This window comes from Mustela putorius, unplaced genomic scaffold (assembly GCF_011764305.1).
Source record: "Mustela putorius furo isolate JIRA1106 unplaced genomic scaffold, ASM1176430v1.1 tig00003845_pilon_pilon_pilon, whole genome shotgun sequence".
In the NCBI taxonomy this organism is placed as follows: Eukaryota; Metazoa; Chordata; class Mammalia; order Carnivora; family Mustelidae; genus Mustela; species Mustela putorius.
Genome location: NW_025421998.1, coordinates 95,083,323 through 95,108,960, shown reverse-complemented (window position 1 = coordinate 95,108,960; position 25,638 = coordinate 95,083,323). Strand labels below are relative to the sequence as shown.

The following is a 25,638-nucleotide window of genomic DNA, read 5'->3' as shown; positions in this document are numbered from 1 at the left end:
CATGTACACACTCTTGAACCAATCAGTGTGGCCAGGAGGATGCCAGGCACTGGTTGATTATAACTGAGATAATTGCATTGGTGAGGCAGTAGGGAGTGAGGATGTGAAATGACTCTGATTGCCTTAGGTCAGATGGGGCCTGCCCCAAGAATGGTGGTGGGGTCAACCCACTTAAACTGCATTTCCAGTGGGGTATGAGTAGAAATGGTTATTGGGGAGTTCACTGGAGTTATTACTAGGTTCTGGATTTCAAATGATTTTTGTTTTCTTTTTTGTGTTTTTGCTTGTTTGTTTTTTGTTTTGATTTTCAAATTTGCTATAAAGGAACATGTTTTTTATAATGAAAAAATGGAATGTAAAATAAAATAAAATTAGAAACAAAAAGAATATATAACAATGGAAAATGTTAAAACTGGGGATAAAAATATATGTTTATAAAAAATAAAAAATTAATTAAAAAAAAAAAGAATTACCCTGGTGAGCTTTTAAAAAAAAAAAACTAATTTTAAAATGTTATGCACAGTTAGTACAATCAAAAAGATAAGTTAACTTTATGATTTTTAATAAAAATACAATATATCAACATTGGATCAAGAAATAGAAAATCACGGGCACCTGGGTGGCTCAGTGGGTTAAAGCCTCTGCCTTCAGTTCAAGTCATGATCCCAGAGTCCTGGGATTGAGCCCCACATCGGGTTCTCTGCTCCCCAGGGAGCCTGCTTCCTCCTCTCTCTCTGTCTGCCTTTCTGTCTACTTGTGATCTCTGTCTGTCAAATAAATAAATAAAATCTTAAAAAAAAAGAAATAGAAAATCACAAGAACTGAGGGGGGAAATGGGTAAGTCATCAAAAAGGCATACAGAATTTGAAAAAAAAAATTTAAGACTTTATCTATTTACTTTAGAGAGAGAGCAAGCAAGAGTGCTTGCGTGCCAGTGGTGAGAGGGGCAGAGGTATAGGGAGAGAGGAACTCCCAAGCAGGCTCGTGATGAGCAGGGAGCCCAGTCAGCCCAGTCAGATCTCATGAACCTGAGATCAAGACCCTGGTAAACACCAAGAATCAGTAGCTTAACTAACTGAACCTAGGGTGTCTGAGTGACTCAGTCCGTTAAGCATCTGACTCTAGATTTCGACTGAGGTCATGATCTCAGGGTCATGAGATTGAGCCCCTCCTGGTCTCTGGGCTCAGCAGAAGCCTAGCCTGCTCCGGATTCTCTCTCTCCCTCTGTTCCCCGCCCCCCTCTAAAACAAACAAAACAAAACAAAAACAACAAAAAATGAAATGTTTCTTTAAATTTTCAAAAAGTAAATGATTTGTTGTTTGCAAAATACGCCATTACACTTTTGGTGGATATTTGGCATGTTTGTGGCTGACAAAAGATCTTTTCAACACACCTTTCTAGATTTGGGGAATTTCCCGTTTTATAAATCCCACTTCTCCAGGCTGGAAGCCAGGTGGTGCTCTCACAGACTCCCCTGTAGTTTGGCACGGGCTGTGATCTAGGTTTTACCAATCAGAAACACCTGCACCAGACATCAGCTGCAAAGTGAAAAATAGGAGAAATAGTGCGGATCTACCTGGGGCAAATGTAGAGCCAGTGCTTCTGTTGTCCATTTGCCAGCATGGTCAACGGGAGCCACAGGGTTTGCACAGCAGTGGCTGCCGGAGACCTACATTGGCCAGAGCATGGTGTGGTTCTGTGTTTTTGTTTTTGTTTTTGTTTTGCTGCAAAGCTTTTGATTCAGTCTCTCTGCCCATCCCATTGGAATTTGTGAAATTCCAAATATCATTGAAGAGATTCCCTTATCGAGTAAATTATCCAGAATAGATTCTGTTGCTTGTAATAAAGAATTAGACTAATACATTATCCAGTTCATTCTATGGGACAATTATAGAACCTATCTTGTAAATTAATAATCATTTTTAATTTGGAGATACTTGAAGATTCACAGGCAGTTGTAAGGAGAAATATGAGAGACCTATGTACCCTTTACTCAGTTTCCTCTAATGGTAACGTCTTGCAAAATTGTAGCACAATTTCACAAGCAGGATATTTTTTGTAATATTTATTTATTTAAGGTATCTCTATACCCAATATGGGGTTCAAACTCATGAACCCAAGATCAAGAGTCATACTCTTCCAACTGAGCCAGGCAGGTGCCCCACATTCAGGATATTGGCATTAAAATGATATCGATGTGATTAACATCCAGAACATTTCCACTACAAGACTCCTTCATGTTTCTCTTTAATAGCTATGCTGACTTCCATCCTATTTCTACCCTTCCTTATCCCCTGGCAACCACTAATTTGTTCTCCATTTCTATAATTTTGGCAGGTAAACTTTGTTATGTAAAAGGAATAATTAAGTATGTAATCTTTTGGGATTGGCTTTTTTTCCATGCAGCATATGATTCATCCAGGTTGTCACGTGTATTGTTACTTTGTTCCTTTCTATTGCTGAGTAATACTCCATGGTATCAGTTACCATGGTTTAACTATCCACCCACTGAAGGACGTCTGAGTTGTTTTCAGTTTGTTTATCATGAATAAAGCTGCTACAGATATTTGTGTATGCTTTTACATAAACATAACTATTCCTTTGGGATGCACACTCAGGAGTATAGTTGATGGATAATACAGTAGTAGCTTATTTAGTTTTTAAGAAACTGCCAGAAAGTTTCCAGAATAGTTGTACCATTTTAATTACCACAAACAATGTATGAGTGATCCAGTTTCTCTGAGTATCCCCATAGAACTCGATTGCCAATATTTTTTTAATGCATTCTGATATGTAGTAGTGATATCTCATTCAAGTTTTAATTTGCATTTCTCTAATGGCTAATGATGAACATTTTCCAATGTGTTTATTTGCCATCTTTATATCAGTTTTGGAATTACCTCTTACAGTCTACCACCCATGTCCTAGTTGGATTGTTAGCCATTTTAATACGGAGTTTTGAGAGGTTTTAAAAAATATATATGTTTTAGATACTGGTCCTTTGTTGGATATGCAGTTTGCAAATATTTTTTCCTGGTCTGTAGTCTCTCTTTTTGTTCCCTTAACAAGATTTGTTGCACAGTGAAACTTTTTAATTTTGATGAAATCCAATTTGTTAATTCTTCCTTTTAATGATTGTGCTTTTGGTCCAAGGCCTGAGAACGAGGAGCACCAGTCTCAGCTCAAACAAAGGCAGCAACTTTGTCCTTCCCCTATCTTTTTGTTCTGTTTGAGCATATGGCAGATTGGATGATGTCCACCCACCTCGGTAAGGGTGATCTTCTCCCAGCACCCTCCACGAGCTCCATTGAGATATAATTAGCATACGACATTGTGTAAGTTTAAGTTATACAATGGGATGATTTGCTACACATATATAAAGAAGGGAGTGATGGCTTGGAAAAATACTAGAAAATAAAGGACAAGGATCTTCCTTTTGAGACACAGTTGACACAAACTTCAGTCTCTGGGGCACTGGGGCATTACATTACCTTCAAGTTTTTGCCATGTTCAACACTAACCCAACTATTATCTTTTAAATATATATATATATATATATATATATATATTTTTTATTTATTTGATAACCTAATTCAATAGGCATTAAGTATTCTAGTCTTGGATCTATAAAAGAGAAAGTATATATGGAAATTAAAATATTAAAAGCAATCTATCTAGACAATTTAATTTGTCACTTAAATTGTTTCAAAAACCATACATTATTCTTTCCTAAAGGTGATCCCTAACTCTCAATGTGGCCCCCTTTGAAAAAGCAGTTAGAGTGTCCTCAACTCTGACCCAGTGATCGGTTTCTTTCTCCTCTGGTCAGGCCGCTCATCATTGTCTGTGACATTAAGGCTTACTCAGGTTCACTCAGGATGGGATTTATTGCTCCTTAGAAAGAAATTTCTTAATTGTTATCACTGAAATCAAGTAGTCTGAGAGGTAAATTATCACTTATGTACATACCTGAGAGTGCTATGATATGTATGTAAATGTCCCATCCTTAATTTTGATGTTTTTAGCACTGTCGATGTGAGCTGGTTATGGACAACAATAATGACATGATCTTCAAAAGGTGAAATGGATGTTTAAGAGTCTGAGGAGTAACAGCCCCAATGCAGTCATAACACGTTCAAGCCATGAAGAATAGTTGAAAGAGTTTAGACAGAAGAAGATCCTGACGAGGAAGAGCCTTCCAAAAAAGTAGAAATGTAATGACTGAGGACCTCAACAGTGAAGGTTTTGCTTTAGCCTCACCTCTTCTGGTTATTGATTTTATAACTTGGGGAAAATGTACTATACTTCCACGTATCCCAGTCTTCTCATCTGTAGAGTAAGGAAAGGAGCTCTTACTTTGCTCATAGAATTGAAGACTGAATGGAAAACATGTATGTGAGCAAAGCATTTACTGGAGCCTCTGGCACATAGGCAGTGCTCAGTAAAACGTGGATACTATTATTATTATTATTATTATTATTTGATATTACTATGGTATCAAACAAAAGATCCTGGAATTCAGATAGACCTCACCGCACACTGAGGGCAACCAGGAGGTGGTAGTTGCCAAGATATGCCTGCTCCAAGAGCCTGTGGTTGCTACCCTTGTTAGCTGGGGCTCTCTGGATGCCTACAGCAATTGTGACTACTGCACTGGAGGTGTGTGGGGTGCCGGGCCCTGCCGGTGGCGGCGGCGGTGGTGGTGGTGGTGGTGATGACTCACTGCACAGTAGGACGTGGGAGATAAGGGGGTTATGCTCCTGAGGCAGCTCCCAGAACAGAGATGACTTTGCCTGCAGGAGGCAGCAGGGTGGGGAGGGGCAGGCTGGCAACAGTGTTGCCATATCTCCTTGGTTGGCTCACCTTTTCTAGGAGAGACACTAAGTCCAGGCCACAGTGCCTGTTCACGGGGCTCATGTAACACAGCACACTTGTGCCTCAACCAGCTCTTATCTAATCTGAATTGTCCCTACTACCGTTTTCTTAGAGAAACTTCAGCCCAGATGGCTTGACTGGGTAGGAAAGGAATGGGGAGGGGAATGGAGTGAGGGAAGCTAGAAGTTCAAGGTTGAGCATCTAGGGAAGGGGAGAAGAAGGTACAAAAAGAAGGTAAAACTGATTTGTATGCAACCAGACCGAAAACCTCTAAAATCCCAAGTCGTCATTTTGGTCTCAAGATGATTCCTACAGAAGCCCTTAACCACCATTCCACTTTCTACCACTGGCATTGCCATTTTCCTGGTCATCCAGAAACAAATTATGAAGCCCACCTGTGACTGTTACACCCACTCCCTCCTCCCTGACTGCATCAGCTTCCATGACATTGTTCCCTCCCATGAAATTTTTCTGTCCATGTATTTACATCCTCTCTACCATCAACCTGGGCCAAGCCTTCACTTCATTATTCCTGTACCACCCAAGTACCAATGTGTCTCTAGTCTCTCATCTCGTCAATCCAGATCCCCAGTACCACGCCAGCTTGACACAGCTACTATTTTTGTCACATTAGATTTGTCCTCAGAAGACTTCAATCTCTCCTTTTGTGGTGCCCAAAGCGCTAACTTTTCTTCATGACTTTCCTAACTCCATCGGCATGCTGGCTTTTTCCACTTCTCTAACCACAGACAGGGAGGCTTCCCTCCATCCCAACCAATGCTCCACAACACAACACTGATGTGGGCAGGAAATCCTGCAGAGGGATCATTAGTGTGACTATTCTATCTTGCCTGGGATGAGAAAACAGGGGACAGAGGTGAAATACCGTCTCTCAGAAATGAGCTCACGGTGACTGCAGGGGAAGACCTCAATGTGATGTGGGAGAGAGAGTTACTGGCTTGGAATGCAATTCATTCCTATAAATATCCAGAGACCATCTTAGGTAGCCATGAAAGAAAAAGGAACACCGTCCCTGCCACTAAAGATTTTCAATCCCTAGGGAGATGAAGATACAAACACCTGTGGGAGACAACAGAGAATGAAAGACTCAGTAATGCCTCATTCTTTGCAGACGGTGTGAGTTCCCGTGAGGTGGGCAAGGCAAATATTAGACTCATTTTCTAGATGATAAAACTTTCTTACCTGCTTGAGAATTTAAGTGGCTTGTTTATTGTCACAGGGGTAAAAATTAGCAGATCAGGGTCTCCTGGCTGTGCACTGCTCTGCCTGCAAACAGCGGAGTTCTGACACACCCTGAGAGCCATCAAACATTCCCAGGAGCTGTGAGAGCTCCTGGCCAAGGTGGCATTTACCTGAGAATTGAAGGATCCAGGAGATTTCAATCATAGGAGAAAGGAGTGAAGAAATAATATTCCAGAAATAAAAAAAACTCCTTGAGCAAAGGCATAGACCAGGACAAGAGGAGCCACCCAAGAGCAAGATGGCTTCTCGAGTGAAGACTCCCTCCCTTCGCCTCCCCCTGAGAAGCTGAGATAAAGGAGGAGGAGAGGTCTGGGTGTCTCTGGGCTGATAAACAGACTCCACCCAGAGGCCAACAGCATGAATATGGGGACAGGAGAGTCAAGTGGCAGAAGTTCCCCCTCTCCAGGACCAATGAACTGGGGTGGGGGTAGGAGGGAGGCCATTTTCCTGAACCTGTTTTCAGACTCAGCACTTAGAGCAGAACCAGGAAGCTTCGGGGAGCCAGAGAGGACTGAGAGAGGGCAAGTCCCCCGGAGAAAACTGTTCCCTTCTGGGGTCAGATGGCCAGGGTGGGGGTGGATGGCTCTGTGTGCGAGTGCTGTGCCCCCAGGAGAGAGGAAGGAACGTGAGGCTTGGAGAGCAGAGACTGGAAAGGAGAGGGAGGAAAGCAGGGGTGCATCCAGGGGAGGGGCCCGCTCCGAAGCCCTTCTGGGAACACTGCCCTGGATGATAGCGCCTGTGTGACAGGAAGCGTCCAAACGACCTGATATAACTCTCTTTAATGCCCCCCTTCCTGAACTAGCTTCTCTCCCCTCCATCCTCCTCAGCTCAGGAGGGTGGAGACCAGAGTGGGGAAGAAGTCGGGCCGGGGGAATGAGCCGGGCAGGTGGACTGAGACCTCCCCGGAACCAGGAGGTAAGTGCCCTGCTTGACCCTTGTGGGTAGGTGAATGACGTCCCTTCCAGCTCTGACATCCCACAAACTCTAACCCTTCACAGCCTACTTGGTTCTTACCCAGAACGGGTGGCATTCCTCATTTGTGCATCTCCCAGGGGGTCCGAATAGGGCTGGGTTTAGGGAGAGTGAGGAGAAGGATCTCTCTACACAGGGGCCCTGGCACTAACTTTTCCTTTCTCTTTCCTCTCCCCTTTCTCTTCCTCACCCCCTCTCCTAATGCCCTCCATCTTGTGGCTTTCACTTCCTGGTTGCCTGTACAGAGATCTCCAGAAGAAAGGCTGCCCACTGCCACTGAACCCAGTGGACAGTGGTCCGTGGTCAAGCGGGTGCTAATGGCTGGCCTGCTTTTCAGTGTGCTCCTTGGTTTCTCTGTGCTTTTGGTGTACATCTTCCGGAGCTGTGGCCCTCGTAAGCATGATCCTGGGAGCGCCCAACCTAGTCAGCCCTTCCTCATCGGGGGCAGCCTCTGCCTGCCCGACATCCCCGAGGCTTGGTGCCTTGGACTTACTCACCACTTACCCTGCTTGACCCACTCCTCTCTCCCCACCTCCCAACTTCTTCCTCCCCATCTGCTCCTGGTCTTGGCTTCCTCACAGGGTCCCTCTCCCCTTTCTTCACCAGGCATTCCTTTACCTAGCCCCTTGGGGGAGCCCGGTCCCTTTCTCTTTCCCTCTTCTCCCTCTCCCAGTTCTGAGCGTTTCCCCGCAGGCCCCTGTACGACTCCTGTGTGTTGGGATCTCCTGGCTCGTTACCTGGCCTCTGGAAACACCAGTGTGGCCCCCTGCACCGATTTCTTCAGCTTTGCCTGTGGACAGGCCAAAGGGACCGATCATTCTTTCCAGGCTCTTGCAGAGGAGAATAAGAGCCGACTTCGGAGAATACTGGGTGAGGCCCTTTGGGCAAGTGGGTGGCTCTGAGCCTATTACTATCTTGTCCCAAACCTGTGTGCTTGTGGGACAGCTGGTGGCTTCTCTGTCACCGCAGCTTTCTCCTCACTACCTCCCCCCTTCTCTCCCGTCCCTCTACTGCATTCTCTTCAAGCTCTCCCCTTGTCACTGCCCCGAAATGTTCGATTTCTCTCCTATACCTGGGACCTTCCCCACCTGCGTTCCCTCACCACCTGCTGCACGTAAGCTCATGTGTCCATCACTCTCAGTCACCAGACCCCCCACCCTGTCCTCTAGAGCCCCACAGGGGTCAGTATCTTCCTCTCCTTCCCTGCACTTCCTGGCCCCTTCTCACCATTATCTCCTGTTCTCCATGGAAACCTTGGACCTTGGTGTGAAAGCCCGACTGGATAAAAGGGGATCCTGGGGCTGGCCAGTTGGGATGATGTGGCCCAGCGGGGTGAGAAGTGTGTGTGTGGGGGGGGGGGTAGTATCTCGCTGTGTGTCAGGGAGTGGATCCACACAGGTACAAAGTGTGTAGAGGAGAGGATCCACCTAAAGCCCTAGGGTTAGAGAAGAGGCTGTGTGTGGAGAAGACAAAAGACTGACAGGAGAAGTCTGGGAAAGGAGCTGTGGCCATCTGGGAGGTTGAAAGTTGGGGGATGGTGGTGAGGATGGGGAACAAGATGGGATGCAAAAAGCAGGCATTTCCAGGGTACGGTGGCCGAGGGAGTGTGGGCTGTATCCACTGCAATTTGGGACGCGTGAATGTATCCCTCTGCCCTCCTATTGATGGAGAAAGAATGGAGGCTGACCTTCCCTTGGTAGAGGGGCCATGCTTCCAGTTAAGGTCCAGAGATGAACAGAAAATGTACGCTCAGGATGAATGCTCTTGCCCACAAGAGAGTCAAGGGAATCAGGGGCTGAGGGACAGGCAGCAGGTATTACAGAGTGGCTGAGTCCAAAACATATGTCTTTGGGTTGTTGCCACATGTTTGCTTGTTTCCTGGGGTCCCAAGCGAGGGCCTGGACTCTGTTTCGTCTCCTTGTTAAAACTTTCCAGGTGATTTCCCTCCCTCCAATCCCTCCATGTTCTTTGGTTTCCCCAATTTTTCTAATCGCCTCACTCGCCTCCTTCCTGCTTTCCTCTTGCATCCTTTCTCGTGGACCCATGGGTGCTCCTGGGGGTTCTTGTCTCTTCCTTCCTTCCCGTGTCTTCTCCTCCCTGATTCTCCCTCGTGTCTCCTTTATTTTTCTCAGTCCTCCCCACACTCCCTCTCCCTGCACTTGCTCTCCCGCCGAGCCAATCCAGCCCTCCCATTGTCCCACCTGTCCGCATCCCCATGTTTATCCCCTTCCTGCCATTTCCCTGGGAGTCCCCTTTCTTGACCCTCTTCTCAGCTCTCTACTCCTCGAATTTTCTCATGCTTCCTTTCTAGAAGCCCCAGGTTCCTGGCACCTGGGCTCTGGAGAGGAGAAAGCCTTCCAGTTCTACAGGTCCTGCATGGACACAGATGCCATCGAAGCTGTTGGGGCTGCCCCCCTCAGACAAGTCATTGAGGAGGTGAGACCCAGGACGTTAACATTTCTAGATACAAAACACATAGGACCGATGTATGCGATGTATGCTCCGGGCTGCCCCCCACTTTTTTTTGTTTTTTTTTTTTCAAGAAAGGGAGGGGGGAGGTCTCTTTCCTTGGGATCTCCAAGTTCCAGGAGGGAGATGGAAATAGCAAAACCCTTTGGAAGAGAAAGAAGGTGTGGTAGAGAAAGAAGGATAGAGGTGGAGCCTCAAGGGCTCCAAGCACTCAGAGTAGTGGTGAGAAGTAGCAGGTGTCTGAGGAAGGGGGCGGCAGGTCTCCCAGGCCATCACCCTATACTGAGCCCTGTCTCTCTGCTTCCCAGCTTGGAGGCTGGCGAATCTCCGGTAATTGGACTTCCTTAGACTTTAACCGAACTCTGAGACTTCTGATGAGTCAGTATGGTTATTTTCCATTCTTCAGAGCCTATCTACAACCTCGTTCCACCCCTCCATACTCGCCAGTCATCCAGGTGAGGGATGTATTGGCAAAAATGCAGTAAGACCTGGGCCCACTTGGTATTCTAGCCTAGCATCTCCTAGTGGAAGTTTGTGGGCTAAAGAGAGAGGACAAATGTACAATGTAGGAAAGATCCCTATCTTGAGGGAAAATTATTGATGGGACACCAGGGACACTAGGTGAAATTAGGGAAAGGAGTAGTAGGGCCAGTTGGGAGAAGACAGACGTAGTTCCTATCTTCTTACTGCTTATCTGGATTACCCCTACAGCCTCTTAGTTAACCACATTATCTTCAGCATCACTCTCCCCATATCTGCTCTTCATTCTTGCTAGAGGGACCTTTCTAAACCAAGAGCTAATTATGCTATTGTCTCTGTGTATATGCCTCCAATGCCTCACCAGGTCATCACAATCTAGTTCTTAATCCATAACAAAGCCTCACAAGTCCTTTTATGATCTGACCCTTACACACTTCTCCAGCCTTATCTCCTGCCCCATCTCTTGTCCCCCTTAAACCTCAAGCCATGCTAACTTACAGCTTCAGTACTATTCCTCAATTCTTTGAATAGATGACTCCTTTGTTTGCAACACTACTCCCCAACCCTCAAGTTCAGCCTACAAAACTCACATATTTTTAAAACACGGGATTTGATCTTTATTCTCCCAGGAAGACTTCACTGACACCCTAGTTATGAGTTAGGTAGACCCTTTTGTCCTTCCACTTCCCAAACTCTCATCATTGAACACCATACCATGTTAAAGACCATGAGCCCCTGAAGAACAGGACCACAACTTGTTCATTTCTGTTCCCCAGAATCTAGTAGAAGGCCTGGCAGCCAGAGACCCACAACAGGTGCTTGCTAAACAAGTAAATAAATAAAAATATTGAAGGTATCAGTATTGTGGTGGGCAATGCAATCTATTTGACTCCTGCTCTCACAAATTCCACAGAATTATATGGGGATGAATATATAAGAAAAGCTATCGTTAACCAGTATGAGGCATTCTAAATTTCTGTTCTAAAGGGTATGCTCAGGATTTTAACCTGTGTGGCCTTCAAGGAGCAGTTAAGATCTGCAGTGGTTAAGGAATGTCCCAAAAAGGGGAGAATGTGAGCTGAGACTTGAAACATGGTTCAATCACATAGGTGAAGGTGAAGCTAAGGGCATCAGGAGGGTTTTGGGAAAGTCCTGAGCTAAGAGAAGAGGCTGAATGGTGTGACTCCTCTGTGGGGTCAGTGAGAAGGCTGATTTGTGGAACAGAGGGTTTGGGGGAGGGGTGAGGTGTGGTGGGGGATAGATAAGAGCAAGACTGAAGACTTGAGTTTGGGCCTGATGATTCCTGACCTCAGATGTCAGATGGAGGCGATCACTTTGACTTAATAGAAAAAAAAAAAAACAAAAACAAAAACAAAAATGCTGCTGGGTCCTTTCAAATACCAGGGCTGTGCATTGCACTTAAGCAGAAGCAGTGATTTCGAAGGTCAACTTAGAGATATTGAGGAGTCTAGAGGAACAATTTGTAGGTTCTGAACTAAGATGATTGTGAGAAATTGAAATGGAAAGGAAAGGCCAGGCATGAAGATTTAGGCAACTTCATCCCAGTGGTGATGGTCCCTGGTGCTTCTAGAGGACTTGGTGAATGACTGAATATAAATGCAGAAAATGGAGAAACTGGAAAATTACCCCACAGTTTTGATGTGCTGTGAGTGGGAGGAGGATGGTTACCATCAACTGGAGACTGGATGGACTCTGAGGGGAAAAAATAGGTAGAATTGACTGCGGAGGGATCACCCCCATGGGGGCTTGGGGGCAGGGAGGAGGAGTCAGACCAGCATGGCTGAGGTACAGAGGACAGGGGAGGAGCATCTCAGGAGGGTTGGATCATCATGGGTTCCAGAGATTTCTGACCTCAGAGAATGAGGAATGAGAAGACACCATTGGGAAGCTTCTAGAAGAGAATATCAAAAGGGTTTTAGAAATGGACAGATTGTACAGAGTTTAAAAGGAAGGTAAGGGAGTTGAAGCAGGGACAGAGATGACTTTTAGTTCTTCAAAATGTGGACATAAATATGACAAAGGAGCCATGTGAAAGATTTTTCAAGATGGGGGAAGCTTGAAGTGGGAGCGGGATATTGAATTTGGCACAAAAAAAGGCAAAGTGTGGGAGCAAAGCTCTTCAGAACAGAATCAAGGACATGCCAGGACTAAGGTGAGGACAGATGAAGTAAGTGAGGCACTTACCTGTGCACAAAATCAAAGAGGTTAGCAAAAATAGCAATCAAAATAAATATTTTAATAATTAAAAAAATCAAAACCAATGCAAAAATCCATGATAAACAAAATATCAAATTTTTGTTCATTGCGGATTTTTTTGAAGAGATTATTTATTCACAAAATGGACCAAAAATGTTATTGCAGATGAAAAAAAAATCCTTAATTTTTCTTCAAAATGGATAAAAAAACACACTTTAGATTTTCAGGAAAAAATCTGTGATGAACAAAGATTTGATCTTTTAGTCAGCATAGATTTTAACATTGATTTTTATTTAAAAAAATCACCAATTAGAATATTTATCTTGATTACCATTTTCAGTACCTCTTAAATCTTGTGCCTGAGACAGTTTCTCACTCCCATAACTCTAGACCTGGCCCTAGGACAGGGGGTGGCTTCCTTCAGGACACGGATTAGTATGCTTCTCTCTTGCTGAACACCCCTACACTGGTTGAAATACCCACCCTGTCTTGACATTTCTATGTCTAGACTCTTTCCCTTCATGCTTCCTGGCCCAAACCCCTCCCTTTCTTTGTCCTCTCTGCTCCTTCTCTGTGTCCTGAGGCCATCTTCTGTGGTATATTCCCCTTCTCCCCACACCTGTCCTCTCCTTCCTCCATGCTCCCTACTTCTCTCCAGTATCTCTTGTGTCCAGATAGACCCGCCAGAGTTTGATGTTCCCCTCAAGCAAGAGCAGGAACAGAAGATCTATGCTCAGGTAAGATGGCTCCATGGACAAAGGTCAGGTTCTGACCTCTGATGTTCAGAAAAAGGCAGGGGCCTCTGATGGCTGTGACTGAGGTTGCCCCTTCCCCAGATTGTGCGGGAATATGTGACTTACCTGAACCAGCTGGGAACCTTGCTGGGAGGAGAACCAAACAAAGTACAAGAACATGCCTACCTGTCCATCTCCATTACCTCACAGCTGTTTCAGTTTCTGAGGCCCCTGGAGCAGCGGCGGGCACAGGGAAAGCTCTTCCACATGGTCACTATTGACCAACTGCAGGTGCCTTGAACCAGGGACTGGAGGAGGGTGGCCATGAGGGCTTCTCTCCCAAACTTTCTTGTTCTCCAGATCTCCTTTTTCCTCATTCCTTAATTCCTTCTCATCCATAACTTTCCTGGTTCCATCCCTTCCCCCAACAATCCACCTCCCCACTCCCTGTCAAACCCTGAGGGAGGGGAACCATCCCCTTCAATCCTATCCCCCTCAGCCTTTGTGTCCCTCCTCTAAGGAAATGGCTCCTGCCATCGACTGGTTGTCCTGCTTGCAAGCAACATTCACGCCAATGCCGTTGAGCCCCTCCCAGCTTCTCTTGGTCCATGACCTGGAGTATTTGAAAAACATGTCTCAACTGGTGGAAGAGCAGCTGTCAAATCACAGGTTTGCCTCAGGTGGGATTGGGGAAGTATAAGGGAAATGAAAAATGTCTGAGGGCCAGAAGGCCTCAGGGACGAGGAAGATTACAGAAAATGCATGCTGGTAAGGTCTTCCCAGGAAGTTGGAAGGGACCCTTGGACACAAAAGGGCAGAGAATAATTGGGGGTTGATGGCCCAAGAGTGAATGGAGGGAACAGGAGATACGAGAGGCTTGGGGGGCACGGGTAAGCAGAAACACACATGAAATGAGGTGTACAGGTGCCCAGCAAGATACAGGATTTACTGGGAGTAGAACCCATCCTGTGAAGAGCCTCTAAGCTAGAGGAGATGCTAGATGACCGGTCACTAGGGATAGGGAAGGCATGTGTGTCTTAGCAGCTGGGAGGTGTGGGCAAGAGGTAGAGGCACATGAGGCCAGTGGTTGGATAAGGTGAAGGCTGGGGGTTCTTTGGGGAAAGGCTAGAGGAGAGGCTATTTCTCAGCTGTGAAGGATTATGAGGACCTTATGGGTAAGGCTCTGTGTTGGGCTGACATCCCCAGTGCCTGGATGGCCACTACCTGAAGATAGCAGCTTCCTTCTGGGGGCTTGGGTTTAAGGCCCTTCTTCATAGTAACCCAGTGGCAACAAATTCTAGAAATTCTTTGTGAAGGAAGCCAAGGGCCATTCTTGTGGATGTGAGCAAGTTTATATATAATTACAAATCAGATGTAAAGTGAACTGAGATTTCTTGGTTGTGGAATTAGATGAATCTGTTGGTATGATTCTTTAAGTCCAGTCTTCCTCTAGCTCAGAACCTTCCCTCCCTGCAACTTGAGAAGTCACCTCTGCATCTAGTTCCTTCTACCACCATTCTCCAACTCACACCAAGGAAAGCTTTTCTTGACTTATTCCAAGGTCAAGCCTTTATTTTCTATAGCTACAGAAGAGAAGGGCCTTCCCCTGGGAGTATCAAGGTGACTACACAAGGGAGGCTGTTCTCAAGGTACCCCCAGAGCCATGGGTGTATGTGTCCATCTCTTTTCCTTCCTCAGAGACTTTCTGCAGAGCCACATGATCTTGGGGCTGGTGAGGACCCTTTCTCCAGCCCTGGACAGTAAATTCCAAGAGGCACGCAGATCATTGATCCAGAAACTGGGGGAGCTGACCGAAAGACCACCTATGGTGAGGAGACAAAGGAATGAATTTTCCCATAATGGGGGCAAAAGGAACATTTGCCATTTTAAGGGATAAATGTTGGCATATCTCTCCCAGGGAGAGGGCACGAGGGCATGAGGGCAGTGTCATGCAATGTCTAGTGTTTCCATGGAAGCAGACAGTTTTGGCATATGGTACTTATATTGAGGACTGAGATGTTGAGTACCATACATTTACACACATCTGGCTATTTTTATGGCCTTTGGCAGAATACTAAGGTGCAAATACAAGACTCTAAAATGATCAACAATTGCTTTTCCTTTGTCATGACCTTTAAACTAGTTATCCAGAGCTCTGTGATTTGAGGACAAGGACCTAAAGCTTAGGATTCACTGGGATGCTAGACATGAGTAGCAAGCAGTGGTCTTTCCTCTATCTAGGTGATTACAGTGTTTGATGTTCAAATGAGCTTCACAAAGATTTCATCTCTGACATCTAGTAGGATCTGCTGGGCCACAGCATGGGCTTTGTGGTCCAGATCTTGATATATGTGAGGTGGTGGCTGTGTCATAAACACACTAATCCAGGTCTCCTATGTCACGTAATATGTGGAGACACTCTTTTACCATGAACTTTGGAACCCTAGGTCAGACACATCCAAATGCAAGCAAAGGTGTCTAGAACATTAGATATGCTCCAACCTCAATCAAGGCCTCAGTGTAATCTTGAAAATCACTGGGGTTTCTTTCTCTTTCTTTTGTGGACCATTTCTGTGGCTTGGAGAAATTCACTGCTTTGGTGACCTGAAGCATCTGTGGTATTCAGAGAGGGGAAATGTATGAAGTTCATAGTGACTGTGATGTCATTATCGAGTATTGGGAGTAAGATATTTTTCTAAGCCCTCTAGATATGTATGAGCTGATTTAATTCTCTGAAGAATTTCCTGAGGTAGACACATCATTTATGCCTATTTTATGATGGGGAAATTGAGGCACAAAATCTAAGTAACTTGCTCAAGATATTATGGCTAGTAAGTTGGTACAGCTAGGATTTGAATTCTGGTAGTCTAGCTTGAGGGTCTGTTCTTGATCACTGTGGTAAGAATAAAACAAAACAAAGCAACAAAAACAACAACAACAAAACACTCCTTTTTAGGACTTTCACTCAGATGGGCAAGTCCCCAAGAAGCTTCTACTCAGCCTTTCTCTTGACACAGATGAAGCAGACAGAACTCCAACTCCTCTTAGTTGACATTGCTACAAAGTCCCTGGCAACAAACAGCCTTCTGTCAATCCCAGAGCTATGGCCTGATGGTACTCCTTGAAGGATGTAGGTATGCCAATACTGAAATCACACTTGAAGAACTTAGAAGGCTTACAGATTGCTAAAGTTGCCATCCTTTATATACTTACATACATCCTTTATATCCATTATGTCCATCCTCATATACCATTAGGATTATAGCTGTCCTTGAGCTTAAAAGTGGACTCAAGTTTTACCAACAAGTAGAATAAGAATAATAGCTAATGAACAGTGAGTGTTACTGTATGTCAGGCACTGCTTGGAACACTTAGCGTGGGTGATTTTACTTAACCCTCACAAACACTCTGAGGTCCTTAGAAAGGGCAAGTAGATTTCCCCAGACCATACAGCTCATTTGATGAGGAAACGGACCCCAAAACAGACCTGTCCATCTCATGAGGCCATGTTTTTAATTACATACTATGCAGGATTGAGAAATCAGTGGGTAGGAAAACATAAAATGGGTTGGAAAATTCTTTCTACAAAGGTCAAGATAGTAAATACTTTTGGTTTTGTGGCCCATACGGTCTGTGTTGCAACCACCCAGCTCTGCCCTTGTAGCACAAAAACAGCTGCACACAGAGTAAATGAATGGGTGTAGCTGTGTTCCAGAAAGACCCTGAGTCACATGACAAACCCTCAGATTTCCCAAGAGGGAGACCAGAGGGAAGGTTGGATTGGCAGTGGGATCTCCCTGCTAGACGTAGGACAGAGGCAGTTGTCTAGAGAGTTGAAAGTGTTTTCACAAGTGTCCACAAGTAATGGACATTACTTCATTGGACAAGGTATGGAGCAGGCTGGCTAAGCTTTGGGGCCACATAAGGGATCCCCCTGTGGTTCTGGCTGAGAAGAGATGGTGAGGCATGCATGGAAGTTTCTGCCTGCTGCTGCTGGCACAAAGAGTCAAAGGGAGGAAATCAGAGAGGGATGGAGGGGGCCCAGTAGACCACTGGAAAGATTTGGCTTTTCTCGGCATGAAATGGAGGCATACAGAAAGATTGGTCTGTTTTATGTTTCAAAAGAATGTATTTAGAAGGTAAGCAACAGGTGCTGTGATGGATGTGAGCTGTGAGAAGGAGGAGGGAGTCAGACACCACCAACCCATTGGTCTTGAAATGATCAAAATTTATGGTTTCATCTAATGGTTATTAATTGTGGATTTCTAAGCATATTCTTTGGAGTGAATTCTAATTTATAAAATCCCAATTCAGTAATATGAGGTCTTATTAACTGGCCATATTTTGTTGAATGATTTTGAATATACCATCAATGAAATGGCCATTAGACCAGGTCTTCCTCTTATTAAACTTGAGAAGCTGAATTTTGGGAAGTAAAAGCAGAACATCACATTTATACCTATGGAGTGAACTCTTTATATTCAGTCCAACATCCTGATTTGTTCAGATGATTTTAGCCTTTGTTCCAGTCCTCTATTGTATTACCTTTCCCTTCCCATTGTTGGTCGTTTGCAGCTTTATTTAGTGTATCTTCATCTAGATTATGATTAAAATACCAAAGAAGGAAGAGCAGCAGGTCAGGTCATTGAAGACCTAGCTATAAAGTCATCCATTCACTTATGCAACAAAAATATTTCCTGAGCACCTACTATGTGCCAGACACTTCTCTCTGCCCTTGGGATACCACACAGGCAAAAGACAAAAGCCCTTGCCCTCAGACACTGATATTCTGATGAAGGAAGAAAGACAATAAACTAAGGAAATAAAATATGTTCGGTGGCAATTAGTATTACAGAGAAAGAACTCAGGAAAGGGTGAAATGGCATGCTAGGTGGGGAGCATGTTGCAGTTTTTGGTAGGATGTTGGGGAAGCTCATGTGGACTTGGAGTCACTGGTCACCAAGGTTTCATTATGGTTCAACCCACTAAGAAACCATGCAATTATATTATTTTCCAACACAGATTTCTGCATCTCATTCACAAGGTCTGAGTTTATGGTTTACGCAAAGGCCTCCATGAAACCAATGGCAACACAGTGAAGGGGCACATTAAGGTTTACAAAATGCTTTCGATGTGGTGCTTCATTTGATCTCCCAAGCAATTTGGTCGGGGGAGGGGGGCGGGGCAGGCAGGTATTACTCTCCCAGGGACGGTTTGTGTAACCAAAGTGCAGGGGTTAATAATCCACATTTAGTAAATGCTGAATTCTCTGTTCAGAGATAGTATTGTGGTGGTTCCTTGAAAATGAATCTGGACAATCAAGGTGTTTTCTTGGCCTTAAAGCTTTTGACAATCTTTTAGCTAATCACCAGCAGTCAAAAATTAGGAGATGGCATGATAGTAGTCACATCTCTAGCATTTTTGAGTGCATGTGTAGTAAGCGTGAAGCTGAAGCAGCCCTGAGCTAATGTTCCTCAGGGGTCACAAGTGACAGGGGCTGAGTAAGGCAGCTCTATTCAGCCTGGGTATGCTCTGCCCATTGACCCTAGTCCCTCTATGCTCCGTCTGACGCCGGCTGCTTCTCAGTTACCCCACCACTGGCCCTTAACCTCAGTTACCCCCACCCCCTTAGTCTGTGACTCCTGGTTTCTGGGCTTTCCTAGTTTGGTGAAGTTTTAACCAGAAAAAATTGTTATTATTGTAGCATTATTTGTCTTTAGTGATCCCTTAGTAGTTATATGCAGTTTCTCAAGTGTTCAGAAATGATTGGCTTAAAGACTTATTCTAGAATTTGGTGTTGAAATTAACATTAAGGATTCCTGGCTAGTGTATAATTTCTAAAATTTACTTTCCCTCTATGGCAAATTAAGAAAATTTACGCTTCCCTTCAGATTCCTAGAATTTTCTTCTGATTTCTATATTTCTTAAATGTGTTTATTTGTAGTTCTAAGGTTATATCTGCAGCTTATCTTCTGTTCCCTAAAATTAATGTACTGGGCTTCATTATCATGAGCTTGAAGTATTTCTTCCATCTTTTTTATTTTGGCAATGATTGTTCCCACTATATTTCTCTCTCTTTCTCTCTCTCTCTTTTAGAGAGAGGAAGCACACATGAGGGGGCGGGAGGGGAAGAGAGATGGGAACAGAGAGAGAGAGTTTCAAGTAGGCTTCACACTCAGGGTGGAGTCTGATCTCATGAACCTGAGCTGAAATCAAGAATCAGACACCACTGACTGACCCACCCAGCTGTCCCTCTTTTTCTCTCTTTTAATATATATAGTATGCTCTATCCTTCCATGTCTTGAGAGATAGCTCAGATACTCTGAACCCCCAGTAGACCAATATAACCTGTCAACTTCCACCCCAAGACCTGCATTTATTTATAGATTCTGGAAGTTATTTTCCTTCTCATGGGAGATGTGTCCCAGAACAACTGTGACCAAAGGAATTCCAGAGTTTTGCAGGGGTTCGCGATGGGTAGTCTCGGTGGCATCTATGCCCTCCAGGAACCAGGCCAGACCCTGCTGGGGCCTAGGCTATGGGGACAGGCATGAAGGAGGCAAAATCTATTGGAAAAATGGGCAGGCATTAGCAAAAGGGATCAGGAAACAACTCAAGAATGAAGAGGTGTGGAAAGGGCAGGCAGATCCACCAAGCTCAAGGCTAATGTGCTTGCTGCTGCCCTTGGGGTGGCCGCTACCTCCCCCATGCTCCCCGACAGCCTGATGAAAGTCAGTCTCAGATCCAGACCTGTCATCAGGAGGCCAGTGGGGGATGGACAGTCACTGAAGGCAGCCAGCCGAGCCTGCCTGGACCCAGTCATGACTGTCAGACACAGGTTCTCTTCCAGTTCATCTTCACTGTGCACGTTTGTGTCTTAGAGCTGCAGCCAATATAGCTGTAGAGAGTGGCTGAGTCCTTATCCTCACAAGAGGGGACAAGAACACACAAATGTGGACAACTGGGTCTGGGGCAACCTTCAAAATGGTGAAGGTCAAAATAGGCAGACCCCAAAGTGTCTTCTTCAAGGACAACAATACTGGCCTTCCCTTTTGTTTCCTCTCTTGCGGGAAGCCCCTTAAACTCTCTCTCCAATCTTGGTACCAGAAAGCATAGTGGCAACCTAACTACCCTCCCTACAAGGAGATCTGAGAGGAGTAAATAAGTTACAGGAATGGAGTCTTGTGACTTCATCCCTGCTTACCCCAAATTTGCATATTAGCTGTTTTTACAGAGTCTCAGCTCAGCCTTCCCCTAGGCCAGCACTCTCACCCTTGACCGGTTGAGCATGTTTCTCAATTGGTCTCAGATCATCTATAGGCCCTATTCGTGGTAGGCATCTCAAAGCCATCCCCACCCCCACAGATACCTTCCCGGCATCTCTCTCTTATGTTGGTCAATTTTTCTGTCCCCATGCTAAGAACACCCCAGTTGCCAAGCCCCTACTGAGTTTTTGTACAACCACCTGTCTGCCTTTGAAGTTGACGATGTCTTTCATCTCATCCTCTTTTCCCTGATTTGACCAAAAGTCTCTTGGTTTTCTGAATTCATGTTTAGTCTTTTCTTTTGTCTCCTTCTCCTACCAAACAATATGGTGTCTAAAACCCATTTTCACTCTGATCATTTTCTTCTTTTTAAGACAAAGTTCTTATAGTCCACAATAACCATTTGGAGAGTTGGGGAAGGTGGCAGAAGGGAAAGAGGGATTACCTTCCCCAGTTTCCATTTTAAGCAAAGAAACATGGGAGGGTGGCAGCCTTTACTGGGCTACCAGCATGGTGCATGTGACAGGCAGGGACTGGGTGGCCAACAGACGTGCTGAGGTGAGAGGTTTGGTGTATAGTCCTCTCCTATCCAGGAGCCTTTCGGTTCTCCATAAGGGTGCCTCTGAAAGAACTTGTTTTCAAATTCGGTAGTCAATGAATAAGGCTGTTTCACCCAATCCAGACTCACGAGACTAATCCTGGAGGACACAGCCTTTTTTATTACCGAGTGGCAATAGCCCCATGTGTATCACCAAAAAGGATGATAGAGCAAAGTGAGACAAACCCAGAAAGACAAAGAGAGCTTCCCCTGTGCATAAAGGTCTAGACGAGATAGGCCCGGGGAGGTGGATGAGGAAGAATGCTTGATGGGAGCCATTCATTCCAGATTTGTCTCCATAGCCTTCCCGCCCTCGATGGATGAAGTGTGTGGAGGATACAGGAACCTTCTTCCAGCCTACTCTGGCAGCCTTGTTTGTCCGTGAGGCCTTCAGCCCGAGCACCCAAAGTGCTGTATGTGAGGGCTCTTCCCCAGCCCATGTCCCTCCACCCCTTCCTACCCAATCATTCTCTCCTAATTCTATTGACTGTGCCCTACTCTGTGGTTGGGGGATGGTCAGGGAGTCAGGCAGTCACAGAGAGAGAGAGACCACACTATGAGAGAGAAGTCAAAGGAGGCCAGGCTGCATCCCTAGGGTTTGCATAGTTTTACTACAGGACACAGGTGCACACAACATGCATGGAATTTGGGCAACTTACCTAACTTTGCTGCACTTGTGTTTCTTCAACCATAAAATGAGAAAATTGAACTCTGTGGCCTCTAAACGAAACCCTGTTTCTCTATGATTTCTTAACAACACAGGAAACGACAGGAAAATGGAATGATATAATCTTAAAAAGTTCAAGTGAATGAGTACTGAATAGTCTTTGAGTGCTTACCATGTGGCTGATACTCTTGTAAGCACTTTGCATGAACTACTTTAATGCCTAATATCATCCTGATTTCAGAGAAGAGAGAATTGAAGCACAGAGAGGTTAAGTAACTTGCCCAAGATCAGCTACCAGTTAATAGAGTCAGAATTTGAGCTCAGGCTTCTGATATCGTCATCCATTTACCTCTATCAAGAAAGGATACAAACAAGAAGGTAGATGGATGGTGAAGCAGTAACCACACAGTCAGTTGTGAAGCTGGGAAGACTTCAGCTTGTTGGAAAGCTGAAATGCCCAGAAAGCTGGAGAGAGGAAATGCCGGCCATAATTACGAGAGTGTGAGGACAAGGGGCCTCAAGAGCAGGGAAGGGAAGGATGGTCCTCTTCCTCCCTCTGCTTTCTGAGTGGATCACCTGACCAAGGGTAAGGATGAGATCTCCCTCCCCCGGAAGGCTGGGATCTCCCATGGAAAGGACTTTCTTCCCTACTGGCCTCGGGAGGGACCAGCTCTCAGATTTCCTTTCTGGGTGTGGCACCTCCTTTCTGTCCTCCCCAGATCTCTGTGCTCTGGGTTTCCAGTCACCTCGTTAATATTACTTCCTGCTTTCTCTCTCAGAGATCTTCCCCCTTCTCTGGTAGCTCCTTGGAGCCAAGGCCCTTCTGAGAGGCCCAGCAGGCAGGACCCCAGACTGAAGCTGACCCTGATTCTGTTTCTCTACCCTGGCCCCTTCACAGGCTATGGAATTGTTCACTGCAATCAAGAATGCCCTCATCAGCCGCCTCAGGAGGATTCCCTGGATGGATGAGAAGACCCGGCAAGAGGCCCAGAACAGGGTGAGCTCAGAGTGAAATACAGGAGTCGGAAGGGGTGGAATTGAGTATTGGACCCCGAGATCACACTGGTAGGAGGAGAGTGCAAAGGCACAAGGACACATGGCAAGTGTAAACACCAATATGCTGCACACATACCCTGGTGACAACACAAAAGGTGGGACCAGGGCCGTGAGCACAAGATATTCTCTCTGATCGATTTGGGGTAGCTAGGTTTCTTCTATCTTTTGTGTCTCTCCCCAGGTCACCCAACTGCAGGTGAAGATGGGGGCCCCAGAATGGGCCCTGGAGCCATCACAGGCCAGACAGGAATACAACGATGTGGGTCCCTGCCCTTGCCAGCTCCTCATTAGTCCTCGGCCCCCTGACCCATCTGAGTGGCAGATAATCTGTTTATCCTGGGCAATCCTAACTGACCCCTTCCTTGCCCTGGTGATCCCTGGGTTTTATGGGTGAATATCCACACTGTGGGTCTTGCCAGCAGAACAACGAAACCTTTTCAGGTCACACTGAGTGTGTGTGCATGCATATACACATGCATTCTTGTGACTTGCCTGAGCGTGTTTATCTGTGCTCTGATTTGTGTAAATCCTGTCTGCACCGACATGTGGCGGTGTCCCTGTGCTGCCTTCCACTTACTATGGATGTCTATATGCCGGGGCTTATCCGTCTGTGTTCAGATGTACCCATCAGTGTATGTCAGTGTGCATCTGTATTTGTCTCTGTGTATCCGAGTCACTTCCTGCCTCCTCCCAGATACAGCTTGGACCCAGCTACCTGCAGTCCTTCCTGAGCTGTTTCCGATCCCTCCAAGCTAGAACTGTCCAGAGCTTCTTGCAGTCTTTCCCCTACCACAGGTATAAGAGCAAGGGAGACATAGACCCTGCATCTCAGAGATACCCATCCAAGATTAGCAAGAAAGATGGGGGCTTGGGGAAACAGGAACAGTGTGACAGTAGTAGTTGAGAGGGACTTCATGTCTGGTGGGAGGGACCAAAACTGATGGAGATGGTGTTCATATGCGCTCTTCCCATAGGTGGAAGGTATCCCCCTGGGGGGTCAATGCTTATTATTCAATACCTGACCATGTGGTGGTCTTCCCAGCTGGACTCCTCCAACCGCCATTCTTCCACCCTGGCTACCCCAGGTAGGGGCTATTCCCTGAGGGTGGGCAGGGGGACTTCCCAAGCCTGATGGACAGATGTTATGATGGATGGCACTTGTGGTCAGAGAATTGGGGTCAAAAACTTGGAAGGATTCTGGGAGTAAGCTAAACCTCTGTCTCCCCAGAGCCGTGAACTTTGGCGCTGCTGGCAGCATTATGGCCCATGAGCTGTTGCACATCTTCTACCAGCTCTGTGGGTAACAATGGGCCATTGGGAGGTGGGGCCATTGGGAACCCAGGTGAAGGCCCCAAAAGAGGCTGTGAGGAAAAAGGGTGGGCTCCTGGTTGGACAATTCTGAACCCTTTGCAATGCGTCTGGGGGCCAGCCCAGTCTGTGGTAGCCCCCTTGTACTCATCCTTACATGGCGCCTCACTATTTCTTTACCTGGCTGCATTTTCAACAGTACTCCCTGGGGGCTGCCCAGCCTGTGATACCCGTGCCCTACAGGGGGCGCTGCTGTGTATGAAACACCACTATGAGACCATTCCCTTACCCAATGGAACCTCCTTCAATGGATCGCGGACATTCCTGGAGAATGCTGCAGACATTGGTGGGCTGGCCATTGCACTGCAGGTAACTCCCATCCCAGGAGCCAGGAGCTGTTAATAGCCATTCCTTCTACCATCCCTCATGCAAACACAGCTGGAAAGCCTTTTACTCTCCATATTCCCCTTGAAGAGATGGTGATCCCCTTCCTACCTCACAAATCCCTCTTTTCTAGGATACCCATATTTTTTTTTCCTTGCTTAGACCAGGGTGTCTGTGAAGAACTTGGGCAAAAGAGCCACAAACTGGTTTTAGGTTTTGTATGTAGGGCATCAGACTTCCAAATGGCCATGGTTCTGGAGTCTAACTAAGGGCTACTCCCCATCTCACCCCCATATGCAGGCATATAGCAAGAGGCTGTTATGGCACCATGGGGAGACCACCCTGCCGAACCTGGACCTCAGTCCTCAGCAACTCTTCTTCCGAAGCTATGCCCAGGTAGACAGCTGCCATCTCCCCCCACGGCTCGCTCCATGTCAGAGAAGTACCTTACTGCTAATGCTTAAAGAACAGCTCCTCCCTGAAATGCCTTCTAACAAACAGCCCCTCTGCCCTCTTCCATTGAAGTCCCCACTGTCATCTTTTATACATACCACTTGGGGACATCTTTTCATTTTGCTATAAATTCTTCTAACAAATTCAGCACACCCTTCAATAAAGAACTCTACTGCCAAATCCCTCTGAGATGAGCCCAACTTTTTCTTCTCTCATTTCTCCTCAAAAATGAGCCTCCAACAGACTGTCTACAGAACCGAGTCCTTCTTGGAGACCCCAGGTGTGGTCCACACCTGACTGCACCCCCTAAGTACCATATGCTCTCTCAACAAGACACTACACCCAATTCCTCAATATACTGAAAGACCCTCTCACAGAGGTTTTCCAATAAACCCCACCTCTCAGTCACTGACAGATGGTCTGACTGCACAGCCCAGGCCCCCCTCACATGCCTCCTGCCAGATCAAGAGACCAAGAAGTGTGTGGCTTGATCTCTGCTCTCATCTCTGCCGTCCCTAGTCATCACCTTGGCACTGGTCTGCCTCATCCTACTGACCCTGATCTACCCTATGGTTCTGCCATTTTCCTTACCCCCCACACACCTCTCTTTCTCCACAGGTGATGTGTAGGGAGCCTGGCACCCAGGAGCCCCAGGATTCTCACAGCCCACCCACCCTTCGAGTCCACGGGCCACTCAGCAACACCCCAGCTTTTGGCAGACATTTCCACTGTCCACACGGTACCCTCTTGAACCCCTCTAGCCACTGCCAACTCTGGTAGCCTGGCTACCACAGAGACTTCGATCGGGTGACACAACGTCTCCCTGCTCCGTTCATAGAATCAGGTGACAATCGCCTTTCTCCTTCCCTTCCAAAAATAAAAGCTGGCACTTGGCA

At 46.0% G+C, this 25,638-nt stretch overlaps 1 protein-coding gene across 1 annotated transcript; it reads left to right on the top strand.

Moving 5' to 3' along the window:
* Positions 1 to 3,253: 3,253 nt before the first annotated feature.
* On the top strand, positions 3,254 to 25,638 carry KEL (Kell metallo-endopeptidase (Kell blood group)). Its single transcript, XM_045089749.1, is given in 20 exon segments — positions 3,254 to 3,269; positions 6,967 to 7,011; positions 7,014 to 7,054; positions 7,357 to 7,504; positions 7,805 to 7,981; positions 9,423 to 9,547; positions 9,889 to 10,035; positions 12,952 to 13,014; positions 13,114 to 13,302; positions 13,532 to 13,680; positions 14,710 to 14,839; positions 21,177 to 21,287; positions 22,440 to 22,538; positions 22,779 to 22,856; positions 23,292 to 23,392; positions 23,572 to 23,682; positions 23,826 to 23,893; positions 24,105 to 24,274; positions 24,590 to 24,685; positions 25,361 to 25,638. Coding segments are annotated over 20 exon segments (2,226 nt in total). The 3' UTR covers positions 25,523 to 25,638.